The 27434-nt window shown below is 43.3% G+C and overlaps 2 protein-coding genes across 7 annotated transcripts in view; one reads left to right on the plus strand and one right to left on the minus strand.

The window, feature by feature from the left end:
- LOC133559585 (kinesin-like protein KIF20B) overlaps positions 1 to 19866 on the minus strand; it is a 58036-nt gene extending 38170 nt beyond the window's left edge. For 3 of the 6 annotated variants that reach the window (XM_061911475.1, XM_061911476.1, XM_061911474.1), the window contains exons 1-17: positions 19686 to 19866; positions 16848 to 16965; positions 14367 to 14456; positions 14173 to 14289; positions 13970 to 14108; positions 10859 to 11043; positions 10724 to 10775; positions 8084 to 8257; positions 7896 to 8007; positions 7771 to 7830; positions 7561 to 7707; positions 7329 to 7491; positions 7088 to 7255; positions 6881 to 7020; positions 6658 to 6802; positions 4032 to 4155; positions 3748 to 3971 (exon numbers count right to left, since the gene is read on the minus strand). In XM_061911475.1, coding sequence (XP_061767459.1) covers positions 3748 to 3971; positions 4032 to 4155; positions 6658 to 6802; positions 6881 to 7020; positions 7088 to 7255; positions 7329 to 7491; positions 7561 to 7707; positions 7771 to 7830; positions 7896 to 8007; positions 8084 to 8257; positions 10724 to 10775; positions 10859 to 11043; positions 13970 to 14108; positions 14173 to 14289; positions 14367 to 14456; positions 16848 to 16916 — 2109 coding nt within the window. In that variant the 5' untranslated portion in view covers positions 16917 to 16965; positions 19686 to 19866. The remainder of the gene's footprint in view (positions 1 to 3747; positions 3972 to 4031; positions 4156 to 6657; positions 6803 to 6880; positions 7021 to 7087; positions 7256 to 7328; positions 7492 to 7560; positions 7708 to 7770; positions 7831 to 7895; positions 8008 to 8083; positions 8258 to 10723; positions 10776 to 10858; positions 11044 to 13969; positions 14109 to 14172; positions 14290 to 14366; positions 14457 to 16847; positions 16966 to 19685) is intronic. The other 3 variants (XM_061911478.1, XM_061911477.1, XM_061911479.1) reach the window with 2 other exon arrangements.
- Positions 1 to 27434, plus strand: part of LOC133559586 (high affinity choline transporter 1-like) — a 51360-nt gene that overhangs the window by 7635 nt on the left and 16291 nt on the right. Inside the window, exons 2-3 of the mRNA XM_061911480.1 lie at positions 24963 to 25163; positions 25241 to 25357. Coding sequence (XP_061767464.1) covers positions 24980 to 25163; positions 25241 to 25357 — 301 coding nt within the window. The 5' untranslated portion in view covers positions 24963 to 24979. The remainder of the gene's footprint in view (positions 1 to 24962; positions 25164 to 25240; positions 25358 to 27434) is intronic.

Raw genomic sequence — 27434 nt, forward strand, 5'->3', positions numbered from 1 at the left:
TCGATGACCCGTCCTATCTCGCCTCTGATTGGCCTGTCTGTAATGTTTTGCCTTAATCTTAACCCATTGTGACTCATCTTGGTAAATCAGCCAACCAATCATCATTGATATTACCTGTATATTTTATCCCCTGCCCGTGGAGTTGCTTCGCTCCATAGCTTCGATTTTTAAGTTAATCAAATAGAAAACCGTAGTTTTTACCACTGGATTATCAAAAAATGTACTCATTGCGGAAAAAACGTAGTTGTTGACAGGTATGGCAAAGAGAAGGATCAAGATTTTGACACACATTGTAGATCGGAAAAAACGAAGAAAAAATGAAAATATGTTTTTAGAATTTTATAGAGATAAAAAAGACAGATTTCAGACTATAGACGGAAAAATCCCCGGCCTGGACAAGTCCAAAATTGTAAACATTGTCAAAAAAGAAGGTTTGCATGGTTGCTGACTTTGCCAAAGTGGTAAAAGATCATCGCCAGGATGGAAAGAAAGTGCAAGACAGAGTGGAAAAGCTTTTGTTATTGAGGAGAAATGAGAAGCAGCTAGCTAGCGATAGCATTGCAGAGGCTATCATTTGAGAGAAGGCTTTCCATTTACATGGCGACTTGATGTCCACAAGTGAAAATGCCGGAACCAGCACGGAAGAACAGTTCAAGACGAGCCGTGGGTGTTTGGAATAGTTTAAAGCATTTAAGTCTCACCTTAAATCTCATCTGTATACTCTAGCCTTTAAATAGACCTCCTTTTTAGACCAGTTGATCTGCCGCTTCTTTTCTTTTTTCCCCTATGTCCCCCGCTCCCTTGTGGAGGGGGTCCGGTCCGATGACCATGGATGAAGTACTGGCTGTCCAGAGTCGAGACCCAGGATGGACCGCTCGCCTGTATCGGTTCGGGACATCTCTACGCTGCTGATCCGCCTCCGCTTGAGATGGTTTCCTGTGGACGGGACTCTCGCTGCTGTCTTGGATCCGCTGGAACTCAACTCTCGCGGCTGTGTTGGGAGCCACTATGGATTGAACTTTCACAGTATCATGTTAGACCCGCTCGACATCCATTGCTTTCGGTCCCCTAGAGGAGGGGGGGGGGGGGGGTTTGCCCACATCTGAGGTCCGCTCCAAGGTTTCAGCATTGTCACTGGCGTCCCACTGGGTGTGAATTCTCCCTGCCCACTTGGTGTGAGTTTTCCTTGCCCTCTTGTGGGTTCTTCCGAGGATGTTGTAGTCGTAATGATTTGTGCAGTCCTTTGAGACATTTGTGATTTGGGGCTATATAAATAAACATTGATTGATTGATTGACATTGAAAAAGAGGATTCTTCTCTCAGATCGTTGGCGCGGCTGCTCAGACCAAGGTACAGCTTCAAGGATTTTATCGGCGTAGGGGGGTTTCTGCTTCAGCACAATTTTTTTTACTGTGATAAGACCAGACTTTTTTGGAAAAAATGCCCGAGGGAATATTTGTTACAGCAAAGAAGAATGCAGTACCCGGTCACAAGCTGATGTAAGAGCACCTCTCACTGCAACCCGCGGATCTTTTGCCTTCTTGTTGTGGGTTCCTCTAAAAAAAATGTTAACCCCGGAGTGAAAAAACGTTCCTTTTTTAAAAAAGTTATATCATTTTTGACTGTCTGTGATGCTGTGAAAGCGCGAGCACAGGCCAAGTTCTGAGGCGCAAGGAAGGCAAGTGTTCAAGTCTTGAAGTCTTCAGTTCAGCTTCTCAAGTTTGACCATGAATACTTGCCAAAAAAGAAAAGAGAAAAGGAGAAAATGTAAAATAAATAACTAAAAAAAAAGAAAAAAGTTTAAAAGTTTATAAGCTGTGTTATGTTTTGCGGCTCTATACTACTTTCTTTGGTGGAAGAGGCGGCAAAATATCCTTCTTGATAGTAAAGGCTGCGGACTACAGTGGGGCGGCATGGCGTAGTGGGTAGAGCGGCTGTGCCAAAAACCTGAGGGTTGCAGGTTTGCTTCCCACCTATTGACATCCAAACCACTGCCGTTGTGTCCTTGGGCAGGACACTTCACCCTTGCCCCCGGTGCCGCTCACACTGGTGAATGAATGATGAATGAATGATAGGTGGTGGTCGGAGGGGCCGTAGGCGCAAACTGGCAGCCATGCTTCCGTCAGTCTACCCCAGGGCAGCTGTGGCTACAGATGTAGCTTACCACCACCAGGTGTGAATGAATGATGGTTTCCCATTTCTTTGTGAGCGCTTTGAGTATCTAGTAATAGGAAAGCGCGATATAAATCTATCCATCCATCCATCCATCATCTTCCGCTTATCCGAGGTCGGGTCGCGGGGGCAACAGCCCAAGCAGGGAAACCCAGACTTCCCTCTCCCCAGCCACTTCGTCTAGCTCTTCCCGGGGGATCCCGAGGCGTTCCCAGGCCAGCCGGGAGACATAGTCTTCCCAACGTGTCCTGGGTCTTCCCCGTGGCCTCCTACCGGTTGGACGTGCCCTAAACACCTCCCTAGGGAGGCGTTCGGGTGGCATCCTGACCAGATGCCCGAACCACCTCATCTGGCTCCTCTCCATGTGGAGGAGCAGCGGCTTTACTTTGAGTTCCTCCCGGATGGCAGAGCTTCTCACCCTATCTCTAAGGGAGAGCCCCGCCACACGGCGGAGGAAACTCATTTCGGCCGCTTGTACCCGTGATCTTATCCTTTCGGTCATGACCCAAAGCTCATGACCATAGGTGAGGATGGGAACGTAGATCGACCAGTAAATTGAGAGCTTTGCCTTCCGGCTCAGCTCCTTCTTCACCACAACGGATCGGTACAACGTCCGCATTACTGAAGACGCCGCACCGATCCGCCTGTCGATCTCACAATCCACTCTTCCCTCACTCGTGAACAAGACTCCTAGGTACTTGAACTCCTCCACTTGGGGCAGGGTCTCCTCCCCAACCCGGAGATGGCACTCCACCCTTTTCCGGGCGAGAACCATGGACTCGGATTTGGAGGTGCTGATTCTCATTCCGGTCGCTTCACACTCGGCTGCGAACCGATCCAGCGAGAGCTGAAGATTCCGGTCAGATGAAGCCATCAGGACCACATCATCTGCAAAAAGCAGAGACCTAATCCTGCGGTTACCAAACCGGAACCCCTCAACGCCTTGACTGCGCCTAGAAATTCTGTCCATAAAAGTTATGAACAGAATCGGTGACAAAGGACAGCCTTGGCGGAGTCCAACCCTCACTGGAAATGTGTTCGACTTACTGCCGGCAATGCGAACCAAGCTCTGGCACTGATCGTACAGGGAACGGACCGCCACAATAAGACAGTCCGATACCCCATACTCTCTGAGCACTCCCCACAGGACTTCCCGAGGGACACGGTCGAATGCCTTCTCCAAGTCCACAAAGCACATGTAGACTGGTTGGGCAAACTCCCATGCACCCTCAAGAACCCTGCCGAGAGTATAGAGCTGGTCCACAGTTCCACGACCAGGACGAAAACCACACTGTTCCTCCTGAATCCGAGGTTCGACTATCCGACGTAGCCTCCTCTCCAGTACACCTGAATAAACCTTACCGGGAAGGCTGAGGAGTGTGATCCCACGATAGTTGGAACACACCCTCCGGTCCCCCTTCTTAAAGAGAGGAACCACCACCCCGGTCTGCTAATCCATTATTATTATTATTATTAACGCCAACAGTGGCTGCAAGGTGACACGATGCTTGTCTGGCACTCCCATTGATTGTTCAACAATTGCCACAAATAGTCAAGGACACAAAGTAAATTTACCTTTTTGTTTCTTATTGTAGCAATTAAGTTAGGAAATCGAGGTTCCACTGCATGAGACTGAGCGTTAAATCCGACCTGCAGCTTCTTGGTGTCCTGCTGGAGTGAGTAGTTCTGGTCCGCCGCCGCCTGCAAGTCATTTACTTGCTTCTCCAGCTCCTCCACAGCTGACGATTTGTCCTGCAGCTCAGCCACAAGCCTCTTCCTCTCTTCATCCTCCTCCTCACCTATTTTGGACATCAAGTGAGTGCCGGTTGGAACAAAACTTCCAAGTTTCAACTGCTTACCAAGTTTCAGCACGTTCCTCTCGAGCTCGCCCGCGTCCTCCCGTGGTCCACCTCCAACATGGCTCGCGTGGCCACACGTTGTCACGCTCGCCACTTCAGATGAGTAGGAATCCAAAGAACTGCGCTGCATAGTGAGGGGAAACAAATATTAGTGAGCAGGTGAAAATTGTAAACCAACAAGAAAGGCCTAATGTTAGCCTGACAATTCAAAGATGGAATCAGTGCCGCCCACACTGTGATAATGTCATCATCATCACTGGCCGATTAATAGCTCTCAGTGCCAATCACAATAAAACCTTTATTTTCGATGCCCTGGCTGACATAGCAGCTAACTGTGTATGCTCACACAGGGTACAGGTAATACTCACCCCCTCTATTGGAGCAAAAAAAGTAGCTTTCTTATAAGTATCGTCATGTAAGGACAAGCAGCAGACATGCTAATCAATAAGCTGGCTGCTAAGATGGTTTAAAACAACACAATAAATAAATAAGTGCTTTGTAAACTTTGAGAAGTGGGATGGTATAGCCATCGTAGGCAAGTCGCTGAGCATGGCTGCGATATATCTACTTATACAGTATCTATGGCTCTGGAGCTGGCAGTCCTACACATAAGGGGAGGGCGAACCGATGTAGTGTCGATACCAATGGTGGTATCAGCACTATTGTTACTATGAAATTTTTTTTTTTTTTTTAGTTTTTGTTATTGTTTACAAACTCAGGGAATAATTACCTGGACAAAGCCAATTAGGGCAAAAGGGGATATTTAAAAGAGTAGTACAAACCCCCAAAACCAATGAAGTTGGCAATTTGTGTTAATGGTAGATTAAAAAAAAAAGAATACAATGATTTGCAAATCCTTTTCAACCTACATTTAATTGAATAGACTGCAAAGACAAATTATTTAATGTTCCAACTGGTAAACCTTGTTATTTTTTGCCAATATTAGCTCATTTGAAATTTGATGCCTACAACATGTTTCAGAAAAGCTGGCACATGTGGCCAAAAAGACTGAGAAAGTTGAGAAATGCTCATCAAACACTTGTTTGGAACATCCCACAGGTGAACAGGCTAATTGGAAACAGGTGGGTGCCATGATTGGGTATAAAGGCAGCTTCCATGAAATGCTCAGTCATTCCCAAACAAGGACGGGGCGAGGGTCACCACTTTGTGAACAAATGCTTGGGCAAATTGTCGAACAGCATAACACACAACATTTCTCAACGAGCTATTGCAAGGACTTTAGGGATTACCCCATCTACCGTCCGTAATATCAAAAAAAGGTTCATAGAATCTGGAGAAATCACTGCATGAAAGCGGCAATGCCCGTGACCTTCAATCCCTCTGGCGGTACTGCATCAAAAACAGACATCAGTGTGTAAAGGATATCACAACATGGGTTCAGGAACACTTCAGAAAACCACTATCAGTAACTACAGTTATGTCACAAGTTAAAACTCTACTATGCAAAGTGAAAGCCATTTATCGACAACACCCAGAAACGCCGCCAGCTTTGCTGGGCCCGTGCTCATCTAAGATGGACTAATGCAGAGTGGAAAAGTGTTCTGTGGTCTGACGAGTCCACATTTCAAATTGTTTTTGGAAACTGTGGACGTCATGTCCTGCGGACCAAAGAGGAAAAAAAAAAAAATCGGACTCTTACAGGCGTAAAGTACAAAAGCCGGCATTGGTGAGAATATGGGGGTGTATTAGTGCCCAAGGCCTGTGTAACTTACACATCTGTGACGACAACATTAATGCTGAAAGGTACATACAGGTTTTGGAGCAACACTTGTTGCCATCCAAGCAACATCTTTTTCATGGATGCCCCTGCTTATTTCAGAAAGACAGTTCCAAGCCACATTCTGAACATGTTACAACAGCATGGCTTCATAGTAAAAGAGTGTGTGTACTAGCCTGGCCTGCCTGTAGTCCAGACCTACCTCCCATTGAAAATGTGTGGTGCATTATGAAGCATATAATAAGACAATGGAGACCCCAGACTGTTGAATAACTTAACCTGTACATCAAGCAAGAATGAGAAATAATTACACCTGAAAAGCTTCAGAAAATAGTCTCCTCAGTTCCCAAATGTTTACTGAGTGTTGTTAAAATGAAAGGTCATGTAACACAGTGGTAAAAACGTCCCTGTGCCAACTTTTTTAGCAATGTGTTGCTGCCATTAAATTATAAGTTAATGATTATTTGCAAAAAAAAAATGTAATTTCTCAGAACGTTAAATATCTTGTCTTTGCAGTCTGTTCAATTGACTATGAGTTGAAAAGGATTTGCAAATCATCGTATTCTCTTTTTATTTACGAATTACACAACATGCCAACTTCACTGGTTTTGTAGATAGTTTTTATTTTTGTTTATTATTGTGTACTTTTGACTTTGTTGTGCTCAAACCATAGATTGTAATAAAAGTTTGAATATTGTGTTGATATCGGTAATCATGTATTTATCACATAGATACGTGAAAACATTTATCAACATTTACTATGTGACTCTGTCTGCAGTTATGTTATGATTGTGAGAAGCCGTAATCGATATTTGATTATTTTCCGGCTCTAATATTTGGAGATTGCTATGATATAATGTGATGTATTATAGCCGTGAGCGAACACACCGAGTTCCTCGCCTGCGTCGATCCTTCTGCAGGTGCGTGGGGGGCGGCGTCACAGGCAGACATCTTGTCGGCGAGCCTCTTGAAGATATCCAAGCGCTCATCTCCTCGCTTCTCCAGGATCTCTCGCTCTCTCGCCAACCGCTGGCTGTGTCAAGCACACACACGCTCTCGTTAGCGAAAGCATGGGTGAGAAAGCGCCATTTGGGATAAGCAAACATCTCACGCAAAGTCCTCCTGCATTTCGGAGAAGAGCTTGGAGAACTCGGCGCAGATCTCCTCCCGGACGCGCGCTTCCACGAGCATGGAGTCCGCTCGCTCCTTCTTCAGGGCCACCTGGAGCTGCCTCAACAGTCCCACCCGCTGCTGTAGGGAGGAGATGTTGTCAAGTCCAGCTGATTCCGGAAAAACCCATGACAGACTTTTGACTGACTTCATCATCCATTTCTGCAAAGTCGTCCTCCATGGAGGTCATGTTCTCCTCATCCTCATCTTCCTGTACGTCCTCCAGGCTGCTCTCCCAGCCTTCGCCCATAGAGGACAGCTCCGATTCGGTTCTCTGGGGCGTGACGCGAGGAGGCTTGCTGGGCAGAAGCACAACCTGGACACACAAGTCAAGCGTCCATGTTACACGTTGGCGACCAGGGGGGGGAGGAGGAGAGAAGAGGCAGCACCTTCTGCGCCACAGCGGAGAACTTGAGGACATTGAGGGTCTCGTCGTACATGGAGGCGCACTGGTTGATGTTGACCATCATGCAGGCTTTTCCTCGGCCGCACAAGAAGGCCTGCAGGTAGTGGGTCAGCTTGCTCTCCCTGAAGGGGACGTGCTGGTGCAGCCTGAGGGACGGCGAAAAAGGTCCGGGTCAGAAGTCACGTTGAGGACACTTCCTAGAGGCGGGAGCTCACCTGGCCTGCTGGTTGTGTCGCAGCGCGTTGATGCACTTGCCCAGAATCAGCAGCGAGGCGTTGATGTTCCCCGCTTCCCTCAGACGCTCTCCTTGGTTCCCAGTCTTGGAACATCGCTCTGAGCCGGCCAGGTCGCACAGACACAGCCTAAAGGGAGACAACACACCATCACCCACCTGTTCACCACATGTCTCCCGCACGGTCACCTACTCGCTAACGCTCAGTCCGGCGTCCTTGACCCTCAGGATCCGGATGGAGAAGATGCTGTGGCTGCGGAGAAGAAGCGAGAGTCAAGTGGGGAGCCTGGTGGCGAGCGGATGTGGAGGCGTGGTCACCTCCTGCTGGACAGATGGTTGAGCCTGGTGGAGGAGAAGCTCTGGTTCTTCTTGCCCAGCTTCATCACGTTGTAAGCTTCCTCTGCAGTGTCCACCTGGACCCAGCGCAGGTCTGCGGCATGGAGGTTCGCTGGTTATCTTCACGTATGGAGAACACGCCACGCGTGGACGCGGCCCGGGCAGCTCACCTTTGATGAAGGCGTTTCCCTTCACGTCCTGACACAAGCGCAGGGTGGTCCTTCGAGGCGCTCCGCTGGGCGTGGCCTCCAGGAGGTCGTGGATGCTCTCGTTGTAGATCTCGCAGAAGGACACCCACACCGAGAACTTGATGTCGGCGTCCAATAGGAGGCTGAGTCTGTCGTCTGGGACAAACACACATGTTTATGTCTTACTATCGTTGAGAGGACAGTCGACAGTTTGTTTTTTTGTCTTTTATCGTTGTGAGGACAGTTGGCACAAATTTTTGTCTTATTGTTGTGAGGACAGTTGACACTAATATTTATGTCTTATCATTTTTAGGACGGTTGACACACACGAATTTGTCTTGCCCGTATTAAGAAGACGGTCAACACAGGTTTTTTGTCTTATTATCGTGGGGACAGTCACCACACGTTTTTGGCTTGTGGAGAGGACAAACACATATGTTTTTGTCTTATAATCGTTGTGAGGACAGTCGACCCACACGTTTTTTTGTCTTATCATTCTGAAGACAGTCGGCACTTATATTTTTGTCTTTTATGGTTGTGAGGACAGTCGGCACACACGTTTTTTGTCTTTTATCGTTGTGAGGACAGTTGGCACACATTTTTGTCTTATAGTGGTGAGGACAGTTGACACTAATATTTATGTCTTATCATCATTTTTAGGACGGTTGAGACACACAAATTTGTCTTGCCCGTAATAAGACGCCGGTCAACACAGGTTTTTTGTCTTATTATCGTGGGGACAGTCACCACACGTTTTTGGCTTGAGGAGAGGACAAACAGATATGTTTTTGTCTTATAATCGTTGTGAGGACAGTCAACACACACGTTTTTGTCTTATCGTTCTGAAGACATATTTTTTTGTCTTATCATTGTGAGGACAGTCGACACATACGTTTTTGTATTGCTCGTGTTTTGAGGAAGATCGACACACGATTTTGCATTGATCGTGTTGTGAGGACGTTAACACACGTTTTTGTCTTAGCATTGTGAGGAAGGTCGACACAAACGTTTTTGCCTTATTATCGTTGTGAGGACAGTCGACGCACACATTCTTTTATTGATCATGTTGTGAGGACGGTCAACACACGTTTTTTGTTTTATTATATTTGTGAGGACTGTCAACACAAGTTTTTGACTTGTAGAGAGGACAAACACATGTTTTTGTCTTACAATCTTTGTGGGGACAGTCGTCACACATGCCTTTGTGTTATCATCGTTCTGAAGACAGTCTGTACTCATATTTTTGTCTTATCATCATTGTGAGGACAGTCGACACATACATTTTTGTATTGCTCATGTTTTGAGGAAGGCAGACACACTTTTTTGTCTTAATGTCATTGTGAGGAGAGCCAACACACATTTTTGTCTTGACCGTGTTGGGAGGACGGTCGACACACACGTTTTTGTCTCGTCTTCGTTGTGAGGAGAGTCCACACACGTTTTTGTCTTACTGTGTTTAGAGGCCGGTCGACACACACAAGTTCGTCTTATTGTCCTTGTGAGGACAATCGACACAGGTTTTGTCTTGTCGTTGGGAGGATAGTCAACACACCCCATACTTGCCAACCCTCCCGATTTTTCCGGGAGACTCACGAATTTCAGTGCCCCTCCCGAAAATCTCCTGAGGCAACCATTCTCCCGAATTTCTACCGATTTCCACAACAATATTGTGAGCGTGCCTGAAAAGCACTGCCTTTAGCGTCCTCTACAAACTGTCGTCACGTCTGCTTTTTCTCCATATGAACAGCATGCCAGCGCAGTCACATGATATATGCGGCTTTTACGCACGCACGCACGTGAATGCAAGGCATGGTTGATAAACAGCCATACAGGTCACACTGAGGGTGGCCATATAAACAACTTTAACACTGTTACAAATATGCGCCATACTGTGAACCCACACCAAACAAGAATGGCAAACATTTTGGGAGAACATCAGCACCGTAACACAACATAAACACAATAGAACACATACCCAGAATCCCTTGGAGCACCAACTCTTCCGGGACGCTACGATCACATCTCCCAAATTCGGAAGTCTCAAGGTTGGCAAGCATGACACACACACATATTTGTCCTGTTGCTATTGTGAGGACGACATTCACCTTTTTTTTTGTCGTAGTTGTGTGGACATTATACACACATATTCGTCTTATTAGTATTGTGAGGACAACACACAAGTATTTGTCTTATAGCTGTTGTGAGGAACTTCAACACACGTTTTTGTCTTGTGGTTGTTGTGAAGATGGTCAACACACACATTTGTGTTGTTGTGTGGACAGTCAACACACACGTATTGGGGTTGTTGTGTGGACAGATAACACACACATGTTTGTGTTTTTGTAGTGTGGATAGATAACACACACACACATTGTGTTGTTGTGAGGACAGATGACGAACACATTTGTTTTGTTGTGTGGACAGTGGACACACATTGTGTTTTTGTTGTGTGGACAGACAACCCACACACATTGTGTTGTTGTTGTGGGGACAGACAACACACACACATTGTGTAGTTGTTGTGGGGACAGACAACACCTACGGACATTGTATTGTTGTTGTGTGGACAGACAACACAAACACATTGTGTTGTTGTGCGGCCAAGCCAGCACTAGGACTTGCCTTCCAGGATAATCCTGCTGCAGGACCACAGGCTGTTGTCGAGCGTGTCGCTCTGAGAAGACACACAATGGCGCATGCAGTGAAACACAACTGGAGGAGGAGACATGACAATTTTGCTGCGTCGAGACAAATTACATCTTTCACGTCTTTCAGGAGGTTGTTCTTGAAGGCCGCCTCCTCCGCCTGCTCCTCCTCGCTCAGCCTGGAGAACTCTCGGCAGCGCTGAGGTTTGACGCTCATGCCGGTCAAGATCTTGTCCTCTATGCTGCTGAAGACCATGTCCAGGGTCCTGGGCAGGATGCCGGCGTCACCATCCGGACCTGATGGGGACCCACATTAGGAACCTTTACATTGTCCTCTACTTCCTTTTATTTTTCTACACAAACCAACAATTTACACCAGAAAACTTTTCTTTTGTTTTTGAGTATGAGTGCCAAATAATCCACCATGGGGCCAAATAGAGTTGCGGATGTCAGGACTTTCATAGAGAAGGTGATTAACAATAATAATTTCTTAATAAAGTACGAAGGTGGCATCCATGCCTGACGCCCTTTCACCTCCCCCCATCTTCAATAAAAGTGAACAAGAGTTTTGAAATGTAGTAAAGGCGATCTTAAATGTTCATTTACACATTTCATTCATCATTTGTATGTATTCCTAATTATTTTCTGCATGTACAACTCAAATTATCCTCCATAAAATTTGATTTTTGTGTACATAATTTTAGACGGCTGGAATGGATTAATTGGATTCACATAATTTCTTATAAATCGAACTTTCTGGGCTTTTGAGGACTTTTGTGATTGTTGCGGCCTAAAATGCTTTTTTAAAAAAGAAGTGCTTTACGGTGCGACGGTGCAACTAATAATAGACCGTGGGAATAAAAAAAAACTGCTGCACATGTGCGAAAAGGAATAACACTCTGATTGCACTTTGCTCCTAAAAGAAATCCATCCAAATTTGATAAAAGTACAATTTTTGCCCACCTGTATAGCAAGTTTGATATAAATTTAGACCATAACCATTGAAAAATTGGACTGTGATTGACCCGGAAGTGTGAGATTATCATCACACGCCAACATCTCTACCATGTAAAGGTTGCCTCTTTGCAAGGTCAGCATTGCAAATTAAATTATGTTCTTACGTAATTGCCTTACCCTGGATAAATAAATATATTCATGCACGCCAACTAGGAAGTAAATGTTTACATACAACATTACCCAGAAGGCTTAGCACTGTCAACATGAACAGGAAGTACGTTTGAGCTAGAGATGTGATGTTCACGAACGAACCAAGTTTTCTGAACGGTTCTTTTAAGTGAACGATGAGAATCGATTTGCGTTTAGGAGCCATTTTTGTTGATACGTTACCCGACTGGCAATTAGACTAAAAAAATTACACTTTTTAAAAATGTTTTTATTTATTTACTGAAAAAAATGTTGCTTTCGCTTTTATGGTTTATTGTTGTGATGTGGGTCTAGCGTACACACACAAGGTTGTGTGGTACAATTTTCTATTGAACCTTTAATTTTGTCCTAATTTTTATTCTAATATTTACAATTTTGTATACATTTTATCCTCACTTGTTTTGTGTATTTCAATCAAAATGCTACACAGTTATTGAGGGTTAGACAAAATTCTAAATAGTGACATCACTGTTAAAGCCTGGGGTTATGGGATCACCTTGAGGAATATTTACAGTAAAAAAATATAATTATTGGCAATATTTCAAAATAAATGTAGCTTATTCTGATCCACATTTTATAATGGCAACCAGTGGTTATTTTGTTATTATATATATATATATATATACACACATACATACATATATACACACATACATACATATATTTATATATATAGCCCTGCGATGAGGTGGCGACTTGTCCAGGGTGTACCTCGCCTACCGCCCGAATGCAGCTGAGATAGGCACCAGCGACCTCCCCGCGACCCCAAAAGGGACAAGCGGTAGAAAATGGATGGATGGAGATATATATATATATATATATATATATATATATATATATATATAGATATGTTTTAATTGGATTATCCAGAGAATAGTGCTTGATACCGTGGTAGAGTGCATTATGTATGTGTAGGGAAAAATCACAAGACTACTTCATCTCCACAGAACTGTTTCATGAGGGGTTCCCTCAAACGTCAGGAGAATTATACTAAAATGGATACATGGATGATACAGCAGAGGATTGGGAGAATGTCATGTGGTCAGATGAAACCAAATTAGAACTTTTTGGTATAAACTCAACTCGTCGTGTTTGGAGGAAGAAGAATGCTGAGTTGCATCCCAAGAACACCACACCTACTGTGAAGCATGGGGGTGGAAACATTACGCTTTGGGGCTTTTTTTCTAAGGGTACAGGACGATTGTTCCGTGTTAAGGAAAGAATGAATGGGGCCATGTATCGTGAGATTTTGAGCCAAAACCTCCATCAGTGAGAGCTTTGGATGGTTGACCAAATACAAATTTCCTACCAATATTTACAAATAAATTCTTTAAAATTCCTACAATGTTAATTCCTGGATTTTTTTTCTCATTCTGTCTCTCAAAGTTTAAGTGTACCTATGATAAAAATTACAGACCTCTGTCATCATTTTAAGTGGGAGAACTTGCACAATCGGTGGCTGAATAAATACTTTTTTGCCCCACTGTACATATATATGTATATATATCTATACATATATAGATATATATACCGTACACACACACACACACACACACATATATATATATGTAAACACACACACACACATATATATATTTAAACACACACGTATATATGTGTGTGTATATATATATGGGTGTGTGTATATGTGTCTGTATATACACATTATATATATACATATATATATATATATACATATATATATATATATATACACACACACACACACGTATATATATATATATATATATATTTTTTTTTTAGATATTTATGTATATATACTGTATATATATATATATATATATATATATATATATATGGGGAGTCTATATATGACGCGCGCATGCACACACTGTTCATAACAAGCCAGTCTTTTAAACGGCTCTTTTAAAGGAAGGGCTCCACAAGATCCGGCTCCATTCAAAGAGTTGTTCACCACATCTCTAGTCTGAGCTACACGGGAGGACGACAAGTGTGCCTAAATGTGCCAAAGTGGTCCCCGTTTGTTTTTAAGTAGAACAACTTTGCAACAGAGACGTAAAGATAGAACACAACTGACCCAAAAAGGTGAAGGTTTTTCCAGCGTTGGTGACCCCATAGGTGAAAACCAGAGAATTCCCTCCTTGAAGGACATCTTTCACCAGATTCTTGACAGTTCCTTGGAACAACTCCCTCTGCGTTGTGTCTGCACCGTACACCTAAGACAACATCGATCAATATGGTCACTTTGGTTTTAAACGCCACGTCATCAAAGAACGCCACCTGGGAGAACCGGAAGCGTAGAGTGGGGTGTGGGAGGGATCTGTTGATGCTGAGTGGGCAGAACGCAGACGGAGGCCTCAGCAGGACCGTGTCGGGAGGCTCCATGGACACGCAGTCCTGCACAGACCAAGGTGTTTACATACTAAACTCGCCATGTTTGCCAGTGAGCTTAACCGAGTGACGTTTGCCTCCACCTGCGACTCTCCATTTTGGGTCTCGGCCGCTGTGAAGGGTCGGATGCGGAGGTAGACCTTCAGATGCTCCCTCTCCTCCAAGACGCTTGGCTGCACCACGACACATTTTTATGTTACGTTTAGTTTAGTCTTTATTTTAAGGGACAATGCACAGAAACATTAAGCTCAAAGAAAGGTATGTTCTGTGATTATAGCTAAATAGCTAGAAAGATAGTACTTTATTGATTCCTTCAGGAGAGTTCCTTAGGAAAATTAAAACCAATATAGATGCTAATATCCATTTGCAGTCCCTGGCTACCTAAATTAAAGGGATACAAAAATCATGCAATAAAATTATGACAATAAAATCATACCATAGCATGTAAAATCAAATTAAGAAAAGTCATTAAATGCCCTTTCATGGACACATACTTAATATACAATACAACCACACTTCATTTACATCATCACAGAGAGACAATACATGCTCTTGTTCACATCTGTGATCATTTGTAAAAACAACCATGATTTTAACAGACACACCTCACAATTTACAACAAAAATGCTGTCACGGATAAATATAAAACACATTAAGTTGATCTGTCAAACATAGTGCCCACCTTAGTGACCGTGTGAGCAGCTTTGATTGCTCCAAAGCCACTTTTTAACTTCAATTGTGAATGAAGAGTAATCTGTTAGACGTTTCAAGTTTGTTGTGAGGTTGTTCCATTCCTTTATGGCTTTATGTGAGTGTGAATGTTGTCTGTCTATCTGTGTTGGCCCTGCAATGAGGTGGCGACTTGTCCAGGGTGTACCCCGCCTTCAGCCCGATTGTAGTTGAGATAGGCGCCAGCGCCCCCCGCGACCCCAAAAGGGAATAAGCGGTAGAAAATGGATTGATGGATGAAAAGGCTGATTGTGCAAAAGATGTTTAACATCTGGGTACACTACACTGCCCCCTGGTGGAGGCTCGTGTGTTTCTAGTTGTCGCAGCAGATGTAAACTGGACAAAGTGCTTAAGTGGCGCTGGTGCAGTGTTATTTAGCATTCAATGGGCCATTTGTATTGATGCTAATCTTTGAATGTTAGCTAAGTTCAACAATCTATATTTTTGGAAAACTAAACAGTAGGGGTGTAACGGTACACAACAATTTCGGTTCGGTACGTACCTCGGTTTAGAGGTCATGGTTCGGTTCATTTTCGGTACAGTAAGAAAACAACAAAATATACATTTTTGGGGTATTTATTTACCAAATTTGTAAACAATGGCTTGATCCTTTTAACATTGGGAACACTATAATAATCCTGCCCATGTTAATCCACATTAAACTGCCTCAAGTTGTTGCTTGGATGAAATAAAATGACACAACTTTTCTTCTACATATAAAAAGTGCAACATTAAACAGTTTTAAGTCAACTCATCATGCTTAATCTATTACAGCATTGGGGAAGCCTGTAGTTGATTTTTATTATGTAAATGTTATATTTTTATCAATATGTGATAGCATGGACCTTGCCATTCAAAACTAGGCTGCTACATTACTAATGATGAATGTAACTATAGCTGAAATTTCATCCCTGACCACCATGGAGTTTATGTAGGCTTTATGATGCACTTAAATTATTTTATACACTATCAGAGACAGAAACTCTTCATTTAATATAATGTCCTTTTTTGCTGCTTCAACACACCTCAATCAACACTGTCCGTAACACATGCACATACACACACACAACGCAAAATGAGTTAATGTTTCGCTAAAAGCTAACTAGCCTTCACCTAAAGCCAGGACTGCGAGTGAGCTGAGCTGCAGTTTGTTTCTAGAAGGTCAACGGGCTCATAGTGATGTTTAGAAAGTAGTTGACTTGGAATATAATTTGGGGAGAGTGAGTTGCTCCCCTGCTAAAGACCTATCTGCTCGACATCGACACTGAAGCCCTGACGACATGCGCTCTGAATACGCACTGCTGATTGGCTTTGTATGTAACCAATCAGATGGTTGTGTGGGCGGGACAATGCAGGGTGCAGTGTACAGAGACAGAGGCAGAACAGAGCGGAGCAGCTTGTTAAGACTTTAGAAAAGGCGGATACTTCATATGTACGTGTAGAACTCGTTCGGTATTCCTCCGCACCGAACCGAAACCCCTGTACCGAAACGGTTCAATACCTACACGTACCGTTACACCCCTACTAAACAGTGATGGTGGTGGTGTGGTTTTCGGTCAAGGATTTTGAGGGATTGTTTGTGCAAAGTTTCCAATGGCCTCAGTGTCATTTTGCTTGCCTGCGACCAACATGTTATACAATAATAAAAACGAGACATAATCATTGCATTAAAATAGGTTCGAGCTGCCTCCAGTGTTAATGAATTCCTGATACATTTGAACGTTTTTATGTTGTATTAAGAGTCTGGTACATCTGTTTGATATGTTTTTTAAAGCCAAGTGTTGGCGTGACAATGTGACAAGTCAGCTCCGTCACTTCTGAAGGGTGAGTGGTACCTGGCTCAGGCTTGACTCGCTCAGGATGCTGCTGCCGTCGGAGGACAGAGTGTTCAAAGTGTCCTCCATCTGGACCTGCCTGTCCACTTTGTGCTTGTGGCACCACACACAGGAAGGACTGAAACAATGGAGGGACAACGTCAGCCTTTACCTCGCTACTCTCACACGGTCCACAATCACCACTTGAATTAGTTTTGTTAGGCCTAAGTCGGGGTGTCAAAGCGGTTTACATCGAGGGCCACATCGCAGTTATGGCCGCCTCTTACAGTGACTGGGTCTCTGCAGGTCTCAACAAGTCAAGTTTAACGCCACTTCACATTCATACGGACAAAAAAAGTACAAAGACATAAAGGAAAGACAGTTGTTAGTATATGACTTCCTTCACATTGGAAAACAAGATGGTTAAACTAACTAAATACACATCTGTATTGTAAACTAATTCAAAAACCATATTAGCAAATATAAAAGCCATTTTTTAGATGTTCCACAAAAAAGTGCTGTGTGCTTCATGGAGCAACAATATCAGGCCTTGAATTTTAACTTTTTAAGGTCAAGGCAAGTGTTGCTTTGACCTCAAAAAGGCTGCAGGCGGGCCAGGAAAGTACCCACACTCTTTTACTATGAAGCCACGCTGTTGTAACACGTGGCTTGGCATTGTTTTGCTGAAATAAGCAGGGGCATCCATGATAACGTTGCTTGGATGACAACGTATGTTGCTCCAAAACCTGTATGGACCTTTCAGCATTAATGGTGCCTTCACAGATGTGTAAGTTACCCATGCCTTGGGCACTAATGCACCCCCATACCATCACAGATGCTGGCTTTTGAACTTTGCGCCTATAACAATCCGGATGGTTATTTTCCTCTTTGTTCCGAAGGACACCACGTCTACAGTTTCCAAACATAATTTTAAATGTGGACTCAGACCACAGAACACTTTTCCACTTTGCATCAGTCCATCTTAGATGAGCTCGGGCCCAGCGAAGCCGGCGGCGTTCCTTGGTGTTGTTGATAAATGGCTTTCGCTTTGCATAGTAGAGTTTTAACTTACACTTACAGATGTAGCGAACAACTGTAGTTACTGACAGTGGTTTTATGAAGTGTTCCTGAGCCCATGTGATGATATCCTTTACACACTGATGTCGGTTTTTGATGTAGTACCACCTGAGGGATCAAAGGTCCGTAATATCATTGCGGTGATTTTTCCAGATTCTCTGAACCTTTTGATGATTTTACGGACCATAGATGGTAAAATCCCTAAATTCCTTGCAATCGCTCATTGAGAAATGTTGTTCTTAAACTGTTCGACAATTTGCTCACAAATTGGTGACCCTCGCCACATTCATTTTTGTGAATGACTTAGCATTTCATGGAAGTTGCTTTTATACCCAATCATGGACCCACCTGTTCCCAATTAGCCTGCACACCTGTGGGATGTTCCAAATAAATGTTTGATGAGCATTCCTCAACTTTATCAGTATTTATTGCCACCTTTCCCAACTTCTTTGTCAAGTGTTGCTGGCATCAAATTCTAAAGATAATGATTATTTGCAAAAAAAAAAAAAGATCAGTCTTAACATCAAATATGTTGTCTTTGTAGCATATTCAACTGAATATGGGTTGAAAATGATTTGCATATCATTGTATTCCGTTTATATTTACATCTAACACAATTTCCCAACTCATACGGAAACGGGGTTCGTACTTTATTGACGCACAATATTCCTCGGCTTTCGCGGGCCACATAGTACTATGTCGCGGGCCACAAACTACTACGTCCTGGGCCACATAGTACTACGTCGCGGGCCACATAGTACTACGTCGCGGGCCACAAAGTACTACGTCGCGGGCCACATTGTACTACGTCGCGGGCCACATAGTACAACGTCGCGGGCCACATAGTACTATGTCGCCGGCCCCATAGTACTATGTCGCGGGCCACAAAGTACTATGTCGCGGGCCACAAAGTACTATGTCGCCGGCCACATAGTACTATGTCGCGGGCCACATAGTACTAAGTCGCGGGCCACATAGTACTACGTCGCGGGCCACATAGTACTACGTCGCGGGCCACATAGTACAATGTCGCGGGCCACATAGTACTACATCGCGGGCCACATACTACTACGTCGCGGGCCACAAAGTACTATGTCGTGGGCCAGATGTGGCCCCAGGCCTTGACTTTGACAGCTGAAGGTTACCATATTTCCTTGAATTGCCGCAGGGCATATAGTATGCGCCTGCCTTGAATTACTGCCGGGTCAAACTCGCTTCCCCAAATAATTAGCACATGCTTAGTATTACCGCCTGGGAAGTGACACTTCCCCTGTCATCATTTTCAAAATGGATTTCAATACCGGTAATTTGAAATCGTATAAAGGGAAGGAGATTAAGAGCTATTCAGTAGGATTTAAGGTCCAAACTTACATCACACTCAAATTTTTACTGCATACCTTTGGTAAGTGCCGGAGTGAGAAGAGGTTTTAAAATAATTAGCGCATGCTTACTTTTACCGCATGCCTTTGGTAAGCGCAGGAGTGAGAAGAGGTTTAAAATTAATTAGCGCCCGGGCGGCAATTTATGGAAATACGGTATTTTGACTTTTAGCTGACTCGGATGTAAGGTTTACAGGTAAACAGAATCACATCTAAATAACACATTCGTGATTTCACGACTAGAATTGGGTCTCATACACACATGATGCAAATGTTGAAGAAGCAAAAATATATATTTTTAAGTAGCCTCGCTAGCTATTAGCTTCTTGTTATACCTGAGCCTTCCGCCTCACTTCTACGACGTGGGGAAAAAACAAACATGAAAATGTGTAGGGACACTCACCCACGCTCACAATAGTGGCCAATAGAGGATGAATAAATGGTCAATAAGTGATCAATACATGGAGAGTCCAATGTGTCGGGAGTGCAAAGAGAAGTATAAAGTAGACATAAAGTCGAGGCGAGGGTGGCGCTGGGAGTTTGAAATCAACCAATCATAGGACACCTTCGTCTTCCTGCTTACTATTATTCTTCTTTTTCTTTTTTTAAGCGTGATGCTACTGCCCTCTACAGGTTTTAGTGGTAGTTCTACTTCATACTTCTTGCCGTGTGGCTTGTTTTTGTAGACGCTGCTGACCCCTGGTGGTCAGGGACTGATACGAATAAAATATATACCGTACATCAGGGGTCACCAACCTTTTTGGAACCAAGAGCTACTTCTTGGGTACTGATTAATGCAAAGGGCTACCAGTTTGATACGCACTTAAATAAATTGCTAGAAATAGCCAATTTGTTCAATTTAACTTTAATAAATACACACACATATATATATATATATATATATATATATATATATATATATATATATATATATATATATATATATATATATATATCAATATATCAATCAATCAATGTTTACTTATATAGCCCTAAATCACTAGTGTCTCAAAGGGCTGCACAAACCACTACGACATCCTCGGTAGGCCCACATAAGGGCAAGGAAAACTCACACCCAGTGGGACATCGGTGACAATAATGACCAAGTGGGACGTCGGTGACAATGATGACTATGAGAACCTTGGAGAGGAGGAAAGCAATGGATGTCGAGCGGGTCTAACATGATACTGTGAAAGTTCAATCCATAATGGATCCAACACAGTCGCGAGAGTTCAGTCCAAAGCGGATCCAACACAGCAGCGAGAGTCCCGTTCACAGCGGAGCCAGCAGGAAACCATCCCAAGCGGAGGCGGATCAGCAGCGCTGGGATGTCCCCAGCCGATACACAGGCAAGCAGTACATGGCCACCGGATCGGACCGGACCCCCTCCACAAAGGAGAGTGGGACATAGAAGAAAAGAAAAGAAATGGCAGATCAACTGGTCTAAAAAGGGAGTCTATTTAAAGTCTAGAGTATACAAATGAGTTTTAAGGTGAGACTTAAATGCTTCTACTGAGGTGGCATCTCGAACTTTTACCGGGAGGGCATTCCAGAGTACTGGAGCCCGAAATGAAAAAGCTCTATAGCCCGCAGACGTTTTTTGGGCTTTGGGAATCACTAATAAGCCGGAGTCCTTTGAACGCAGATTTCTTGCCGGGACATATGGTACAATACAATCGGCAAGATTGGATGGAGCTAGACCGTGTAGTATTTTATACGTAAGTAGTAAAACCTTAAAGTCGCATCTTAAGTGCACAGGAAGCCAGTGCAGGTGAGCCAGTACAGGCGTAATGTGATCAAACGTTCTTGTTCTTGTCAAAAGTCTAGCAGCCGCATTTTGTACCAACTGTAATCTTTTAATGCTAGACATGGGGAGACCCGAAAATAATACGTTACAGTAATCGAGGCGAGACGTAACAAACGCATGGATAATGATCTCAGCGTCTTTAGTGGACAGAATGGAGCGAATTTTAGCGATATTACGGAGATGAAAGAAGGCCGTTTTAGTAACGCTTTTAATGTGTGCCTCAAAGGAGAGAGTTGGGTCAAAGATAATACCCAGATTCTTTACCGTGTCGCCTTGTTTAATTGTTTGGTTGTCAAATGTTAGAGTTGTATTATTAAATAGAGTTCGGTGTCTAGCAGGACTGATAATGAGCATTTCCGTTTTTTTGGCGTTGAGTTGCAAAAAGTTAGCGGACATCCATTGTTTAATTTCATTAAGACACGCCTCCAGCTGACTACAATCCGGCGTGTTGGTCAGCTTTAGGGGCATGTAGAGTTGGGTGTCATCAGCATAACAGTGAAAGCTAACACCGTATTTGCGTATGATGTCACCTAGCGGCAGCATGTAGATGCTGAAGAGTGCAGGGCCAAGGACCGAACCCTGGGGAACTCCACACGTTACCTTAACGTAGTCCGAGGTCACATTGTTATGGGAGACACACTGCATCCTATCAGTAAGATAAGAGTTAAACCAAGACAGGGCTAAGTCTGACATACCAATTCGTGTTTTGATACGTTCTAATAAAATATTATGATCGACTGTATCGAAAGCAGCGCTAAGATCGAGGAGCAGCAACATAGATGACGCATCAGAATCCATCGTTAGCAATAGATCATTAGTCATTTTTGCGAGGGCTGTCTCCGTCGAGTGATTTGCCCTGAAACCAGATTGAAAGGTTTCACATAGATTGTTAGACGCTAAGTGTTCATTTAACTGCTCCGCAACAATTTTTTCGAGGATTTTTGAAATAAAGGGAAGGTGAGACACCGGTCGGTAGTTTACCATGAGGTCAGGATCGAAGTTAGGTCTTTTAAGAAGAGGATGAATAACCGCTTTTTTGAATGCTAGGGGAACAGTGCCCGAGGAAAGTGATAAGTTTATAATATTTAGCACTGATGGATCTAATAATACAAAGAGCTCCTTGATCAGTTTCCCAGGAAGAGGGTCAAGTAAACATGTTGTTTGTTTTATTCCATTTACACGTTGTAACAATTACTCTAATGTTATTTCCTCAAAACGAAAGAAACTATTTTGGAGGGCAGTATCCGCCGTATATACAATCGTGTCAGTGTTAATGGAACCCCGTTGTAGCTGGGACGCATTGTCTTTAATCTCCTTTCTAATGACTTCAATTTTCTTACTAAAGATTTGCATAAAGTTATCAGCTGAGTGGGTGGAGCTACTTGAGGGGGTCCCTTGTTGGGTTAGCGATGCTACCGTACTAAACAAAAATTTAGGATCGTTTTTATTACAGTGGATGAGATTTGAGTAATATTTAGCTTTAGCTAAGGTAAGCATGCGTTTATAAGTTATTAAACCATCACTCCATGCTTGATGGTGCACCTCAAGTTTAGTCGTCCGCCATTTGCGTTCCAGCTTTCTACATAATAATTTCTGAGCTCTAGTTTCTTCTGTAAACCACGGGGTACGCTTTTTTGGAGCCTTTTTTAACTTTAGCGGTGCTATGTTATCAATGGTTTCGCGCAGGGCGTCGTTAAAGTTGTTAGTGAGGTTATCAATAGAGCCCACATATTTTGGGAATGGTGCCATTACCGAGGGCAGTAGGTCAGCAAGAGTTGTCGTTGTGGCCGTATTAATGTTGCGGCTGCTATAGTAGTTATTATTAGTAGTAGTTTGACAAACATGCGTCTGAACCTCAAATTTTATAAGGTAATGATCGGACAATACTTTAGTATACGGGAGTATCGTAACTTTGGAAACGGTGATACCCCTGACAAGCACTAGGTCGATCGTATTACCGTTGCGATGCGTGGGTTCATTTATTATTTGTGTGAGACCACAGCTATCAATTATAGTCTGGAGCGCTACGCACGGTGGGTCCGATGGGGTATTCATATGGATATTAAAGTCCCCCATTATGATTATATTATCGGCGTGTGTCACTAGATCAGCAACGAACTCTGAGAATTCATTGATCAAGTCCGAATAGGGCCCTGGGGGGCGGTAGATAACAGCCAGGTGTAGAGGGAGCGGTGTGACAGACTTCATAGTAAGCACCTCAAACGATTTATATTTATCATTTATGTTAGGACTAAGGTTAAAGTTTTCGTTGTATATTAGTGCGACCCCCCCACCCCTTTTAAGCGGACGGGCAATATGCGCATGTGTAAAGTTAGGAGGACATGCCTCATTTAGCGCAAAAAAGTCGTTTGGTTTAAGCCAGGTTTCGCTGAGACCGATGACGTTAAGATTGTTGTCTCTGATGATATCATTAACTAACAACGTTTTGGGAGACAATGATCATATGTTTAAAAAACCTATATTATAGGTAGTGGGCTGTTTTAGGGAATTTTTGATCAAATTATCCGTAGTAGCAATATTAATAATGTTGTGTTTATTATGCCCAGTGCATTTAGTATAATTACGACCATATCTAGGAATTGATACGACGGGAATTTTCCGATTGTTTGTTTGTTGCTTTGATAAACTGCACGCATATATACATATATATATATATATATATATATATATATATATATATATATATATATGTATAAATGGGGTATTTCTGTCTGTCATTCCGTCATACTTTCTTTTTCCTTTTACGGAAGTTTTTTTGTAGAGAATAAATGATGAAAAAAACACTTAATTTAACGGTTTAAAAGAGGACAAAACACGAACAAAATAAACAAATTTTGAAACATAGTTTATCTTCAATTTTGACTCTTTAAAATTCAAAATACAACCGAAAAAAATAAAGCGAAAAACTAGCTAATTCGAATCTTTTTTGAAAAATGTAAAGAATTTATGGAACATCAATAGTAATTTTTCCTGATTAAGATTGATTTTAGAATTTTGATGACATGTTTTAAAAAGGTTAAAATACAATCTGCACTTTGTCATAATATATAACAAATTAGACCAAGGTATATCTCTAACAAAGACAAATCATTATTTCTTCTAGATTTTCCAGAAAATATTTTTTAAAAGAAATTTAAAAAAACTTAGAAATAAGATTTAAATTTGATTCAACACATTTTGTTGTTTTTTTCAATTTAAAACACACTAGGTTTGAAGAAATATTTCACAAATATTCTTTGTCGAAAAAACAGAAGCTAAAATTAAGAATTAAATTAAAATGTATTTATTATTCTTAACAATAAAAATAAACACAAAATTACTTGAACATTGATTTAAATTGTCAGGAAAGAAAAGGAAGGAATTTCAAAGGTAAAAAGGTATATGTGTTAAAAATCCTAAAATCATTTTTAAGATTGTATTTTTTCTCTAAAATTGTCTTTCTGAAAGTTATAAGAAGCAAAGTAAAAAAAATAAATGAATTAGAAGTGAATTTATGTGTGTATATATATATATACATACATATATATATACACACTATTTTTTGTATATTGTATATATACTGTGTGTGTATATATTGTATATATATATATATACACACACACACACACACACACACACTGGAACACACAGCCAAAAAACTGCATGATAGAAATGCTGCAAGCGGGAGGATGTCAGGCTCCAAAAAAGTGTGTCTATTTCACAGTAAAAAGTGTGTTAGTAAATGTTGTCATTGAGAGCCAGGAGAGCGTTGGAGTGTATTTCTCCTGCAGCCTGCTGATGTTTGGGATCATTCCCACATAAAAAAGAGTTCATGGACTGTTATGAACTACAATGTTTTTATGTCATTTGTAGTCGTAAGCGTGTCCAAGATGGCCGTCAACGTCCCCGGCACCGTGGTCATGTCCCTGTTCTACCTGCTGGTCCTGGGCATCGGCATCTGGGCCTCCTTCAAGGCCCGCAGGGAGAAGAAGAAACAGCCCACCTCCTCCCTGGAGATGTCGTTGCTAGGCAACCGCCGCATCAGCTTGCTGGTGGGAATCTTCACCATGACGGGTGAGTTTCTGTTCGCCGGCAACAAGGCCAACCGGCGACTTAACCCCGCCCCCTTTTTTGTCTTTCCTCCCCCGCAGCCACGTGGGTGGGAGGCGGCTTCATCGTGGGCCTGGCGGAGATGGTGTACACGCCATCCTTGGGCGCGGCCTGGGCTGCCATGGTGACGCTGGGCTACAGCGCTTCTTTCATCCTGGGTGAGAGTTTGACCTTCGATCAAGTCAGGCTGGCGGCTGATTGGGCGTCACACAAGGGGCGGGGCTAGAGGACAATTGTTGTGCCCCACAACGTGGAAAACACTACTGGAGTGGCGCCGGACAACAAGTCAAGGCTTAATGTCTGGCGCCACCCTCGAAGCGTCAGGGAGTAGTGTTTACAATGTTCTAGTGTACAAAGCCAAAGCTCGTTGTCCAGCGCGACTCTGACGCTTTAAAAGTCGTTCCGGACAAAGAGCGACAGATTTTTGGCTTGTAATCTGGTGCAAACACTACTACCTGACGCCTTAAGAGTTGGGCAGGACAACAAACCAAAAAGTTGAAGCTCATTCTCCGGCGGCACTCTTTAGGCATCGCTCATTGTTTACGAAGTTCTATTGTACACTTCTGTAGTGTACAAAGCCGGAGCTCGTTTTCCAGCGCGACTCTCGAGGCCTCACAGCAGTGTTTGCAGTGTTCCGTCACAAATACTACTCCCATGTTTGCTCAAGTGTCGTGCCGTACAACGAGTGTCGGCTTTTTGGTTTGTTAAGAGTTGGGCCAGACAACATGCCAAAAAGTCAAGGCTCAATGTCTGGCGCTACTCATTAGGCGTGAGAGAGTAGTGTTTACGAAGTTCTAGTGTACACTACTGTAGTGTAAAAACCCGTAGCTCGTTTTCCAGCGCGACTCTCGAGGCGTCACAGCAGTATTTGCAGTGTTCCGTCACAAATACTACTCCCTGACGGCTCAAGAGTCGTGCCGTACAACGAGCGTCGGCTTTTTGGTTTGTAATCGGGTGCAAACACTACTTTTTGACGCCTTAAGAGTTGGGCCGGACAACAAGCCAAAAAGTCAAGGCTCAGGTAAACAAGCCAAAAAGTCATGGCTCAATGTCTGGCGCCACACTTTAGGCATGAGAGAGTAGTGTTTACGAAGTTCTAGTGTACACTACTGTAGTGTAAAAAGCCGGAGTTCGTTGTCCAGCGCCACTCTCGAGGCGTCACAGCAGTGTTTGCAGTGTTCCATCACTAATGCTACTCCCTGACGGCTCAAGAGTCGTGCCGTACAACGAGTGTCGGCTTTTTGGTTTGTAATCGGGTGCAAACACTACTTTCTGACGCCTTAAGAGTTGGGCCAGACAACAAGCCAAAAAGTCAAGGCTCAGGAAAACAAGCCAAAAAGTCAAGGCTCAATGTCATGAGCCATTCATTAGGCGTGAGAGAGTAGTGTTTACGAAGTTCTAGTGTACACTACGGTAGTGTACAAAGCCGGAGCTCGTTTTCCAGCGTGACTCTCGAGGCGTCACAGCAGTGTTTGCGGTGTTCCGTCACAAATACTACTCCCTGATGCCTCAAGAGTTGTGCCGTCCAAAGAGCGTTGGCTTTTTGGTCTGTTATCGGGTGCAAACACTACTCTCTGACGCCTTAAGAGTTGGGTCAGACAACAAGCCAAAAAGTCAAGGCTCAATGTCTGGCGCTACTCATTTGGCATGAGAGAGTAGTGTTTATGAAGTTCTAGTGTACACTACTGTAGTGTACAAAGCCGGAGCTGGTGGTCCAGCGCCACTCTCGAGGCGTCACCGCAGTGTTTGCGGTGTTCTATCACAAATACTACTCCCTGATGCCTCAAGAGTTGTGCCGTACAACGAGCAGCGGCTTTTTGGTTTTTTATCGGGTGCAAATACTTCTCTCTGACGCCTTAAGAGTTGGGCCAGACAACAAGTCAAAAAGTCAAGGCTCAATGTCTGGCGCTACTCATTAGGCGTGAGAGAGTAGTGTTTACGAAGTTCTAGTGTACACTGTTGTAGTGTACAAAGCCGGAGCTCGTTGTCCAGCGTGACTCTCGAGGCATCACAGCAATGTTTGCAGTGTTCCGTCACAAATACTACTCCCTGACGGCTCAAGAGTCGTGCCGTACAACGAGTGTCAGCTTTTTGGTTTGTAATCGGGTGCAAACACTACTTCCTGACGCCTTAAGAGTTGGGCTGGACAACAAGCCAAAATGTCAAGGCTTAGGAAAACAAGCCAAAAAGTCATCGCTCAATGTCTGGCGCCACTCTTTAGGCGTGAGAGAGTAG

This window comes from Nerophis ophidion, linkage group LG09, assembly GCF_033978795.1.
Source record: "Nerophis ophidion isolate RoL-2023_Sa linkage group LG09, RoL_Noph_v1.0, whole genome shotgun sequence".
Taxonomy (NCBI): Eukaryota; Metazoa; Chordata; class Actinopteri; order Syngnathiformes; family Syngnathidae; genus Nerophis; species Nerophis ophidion.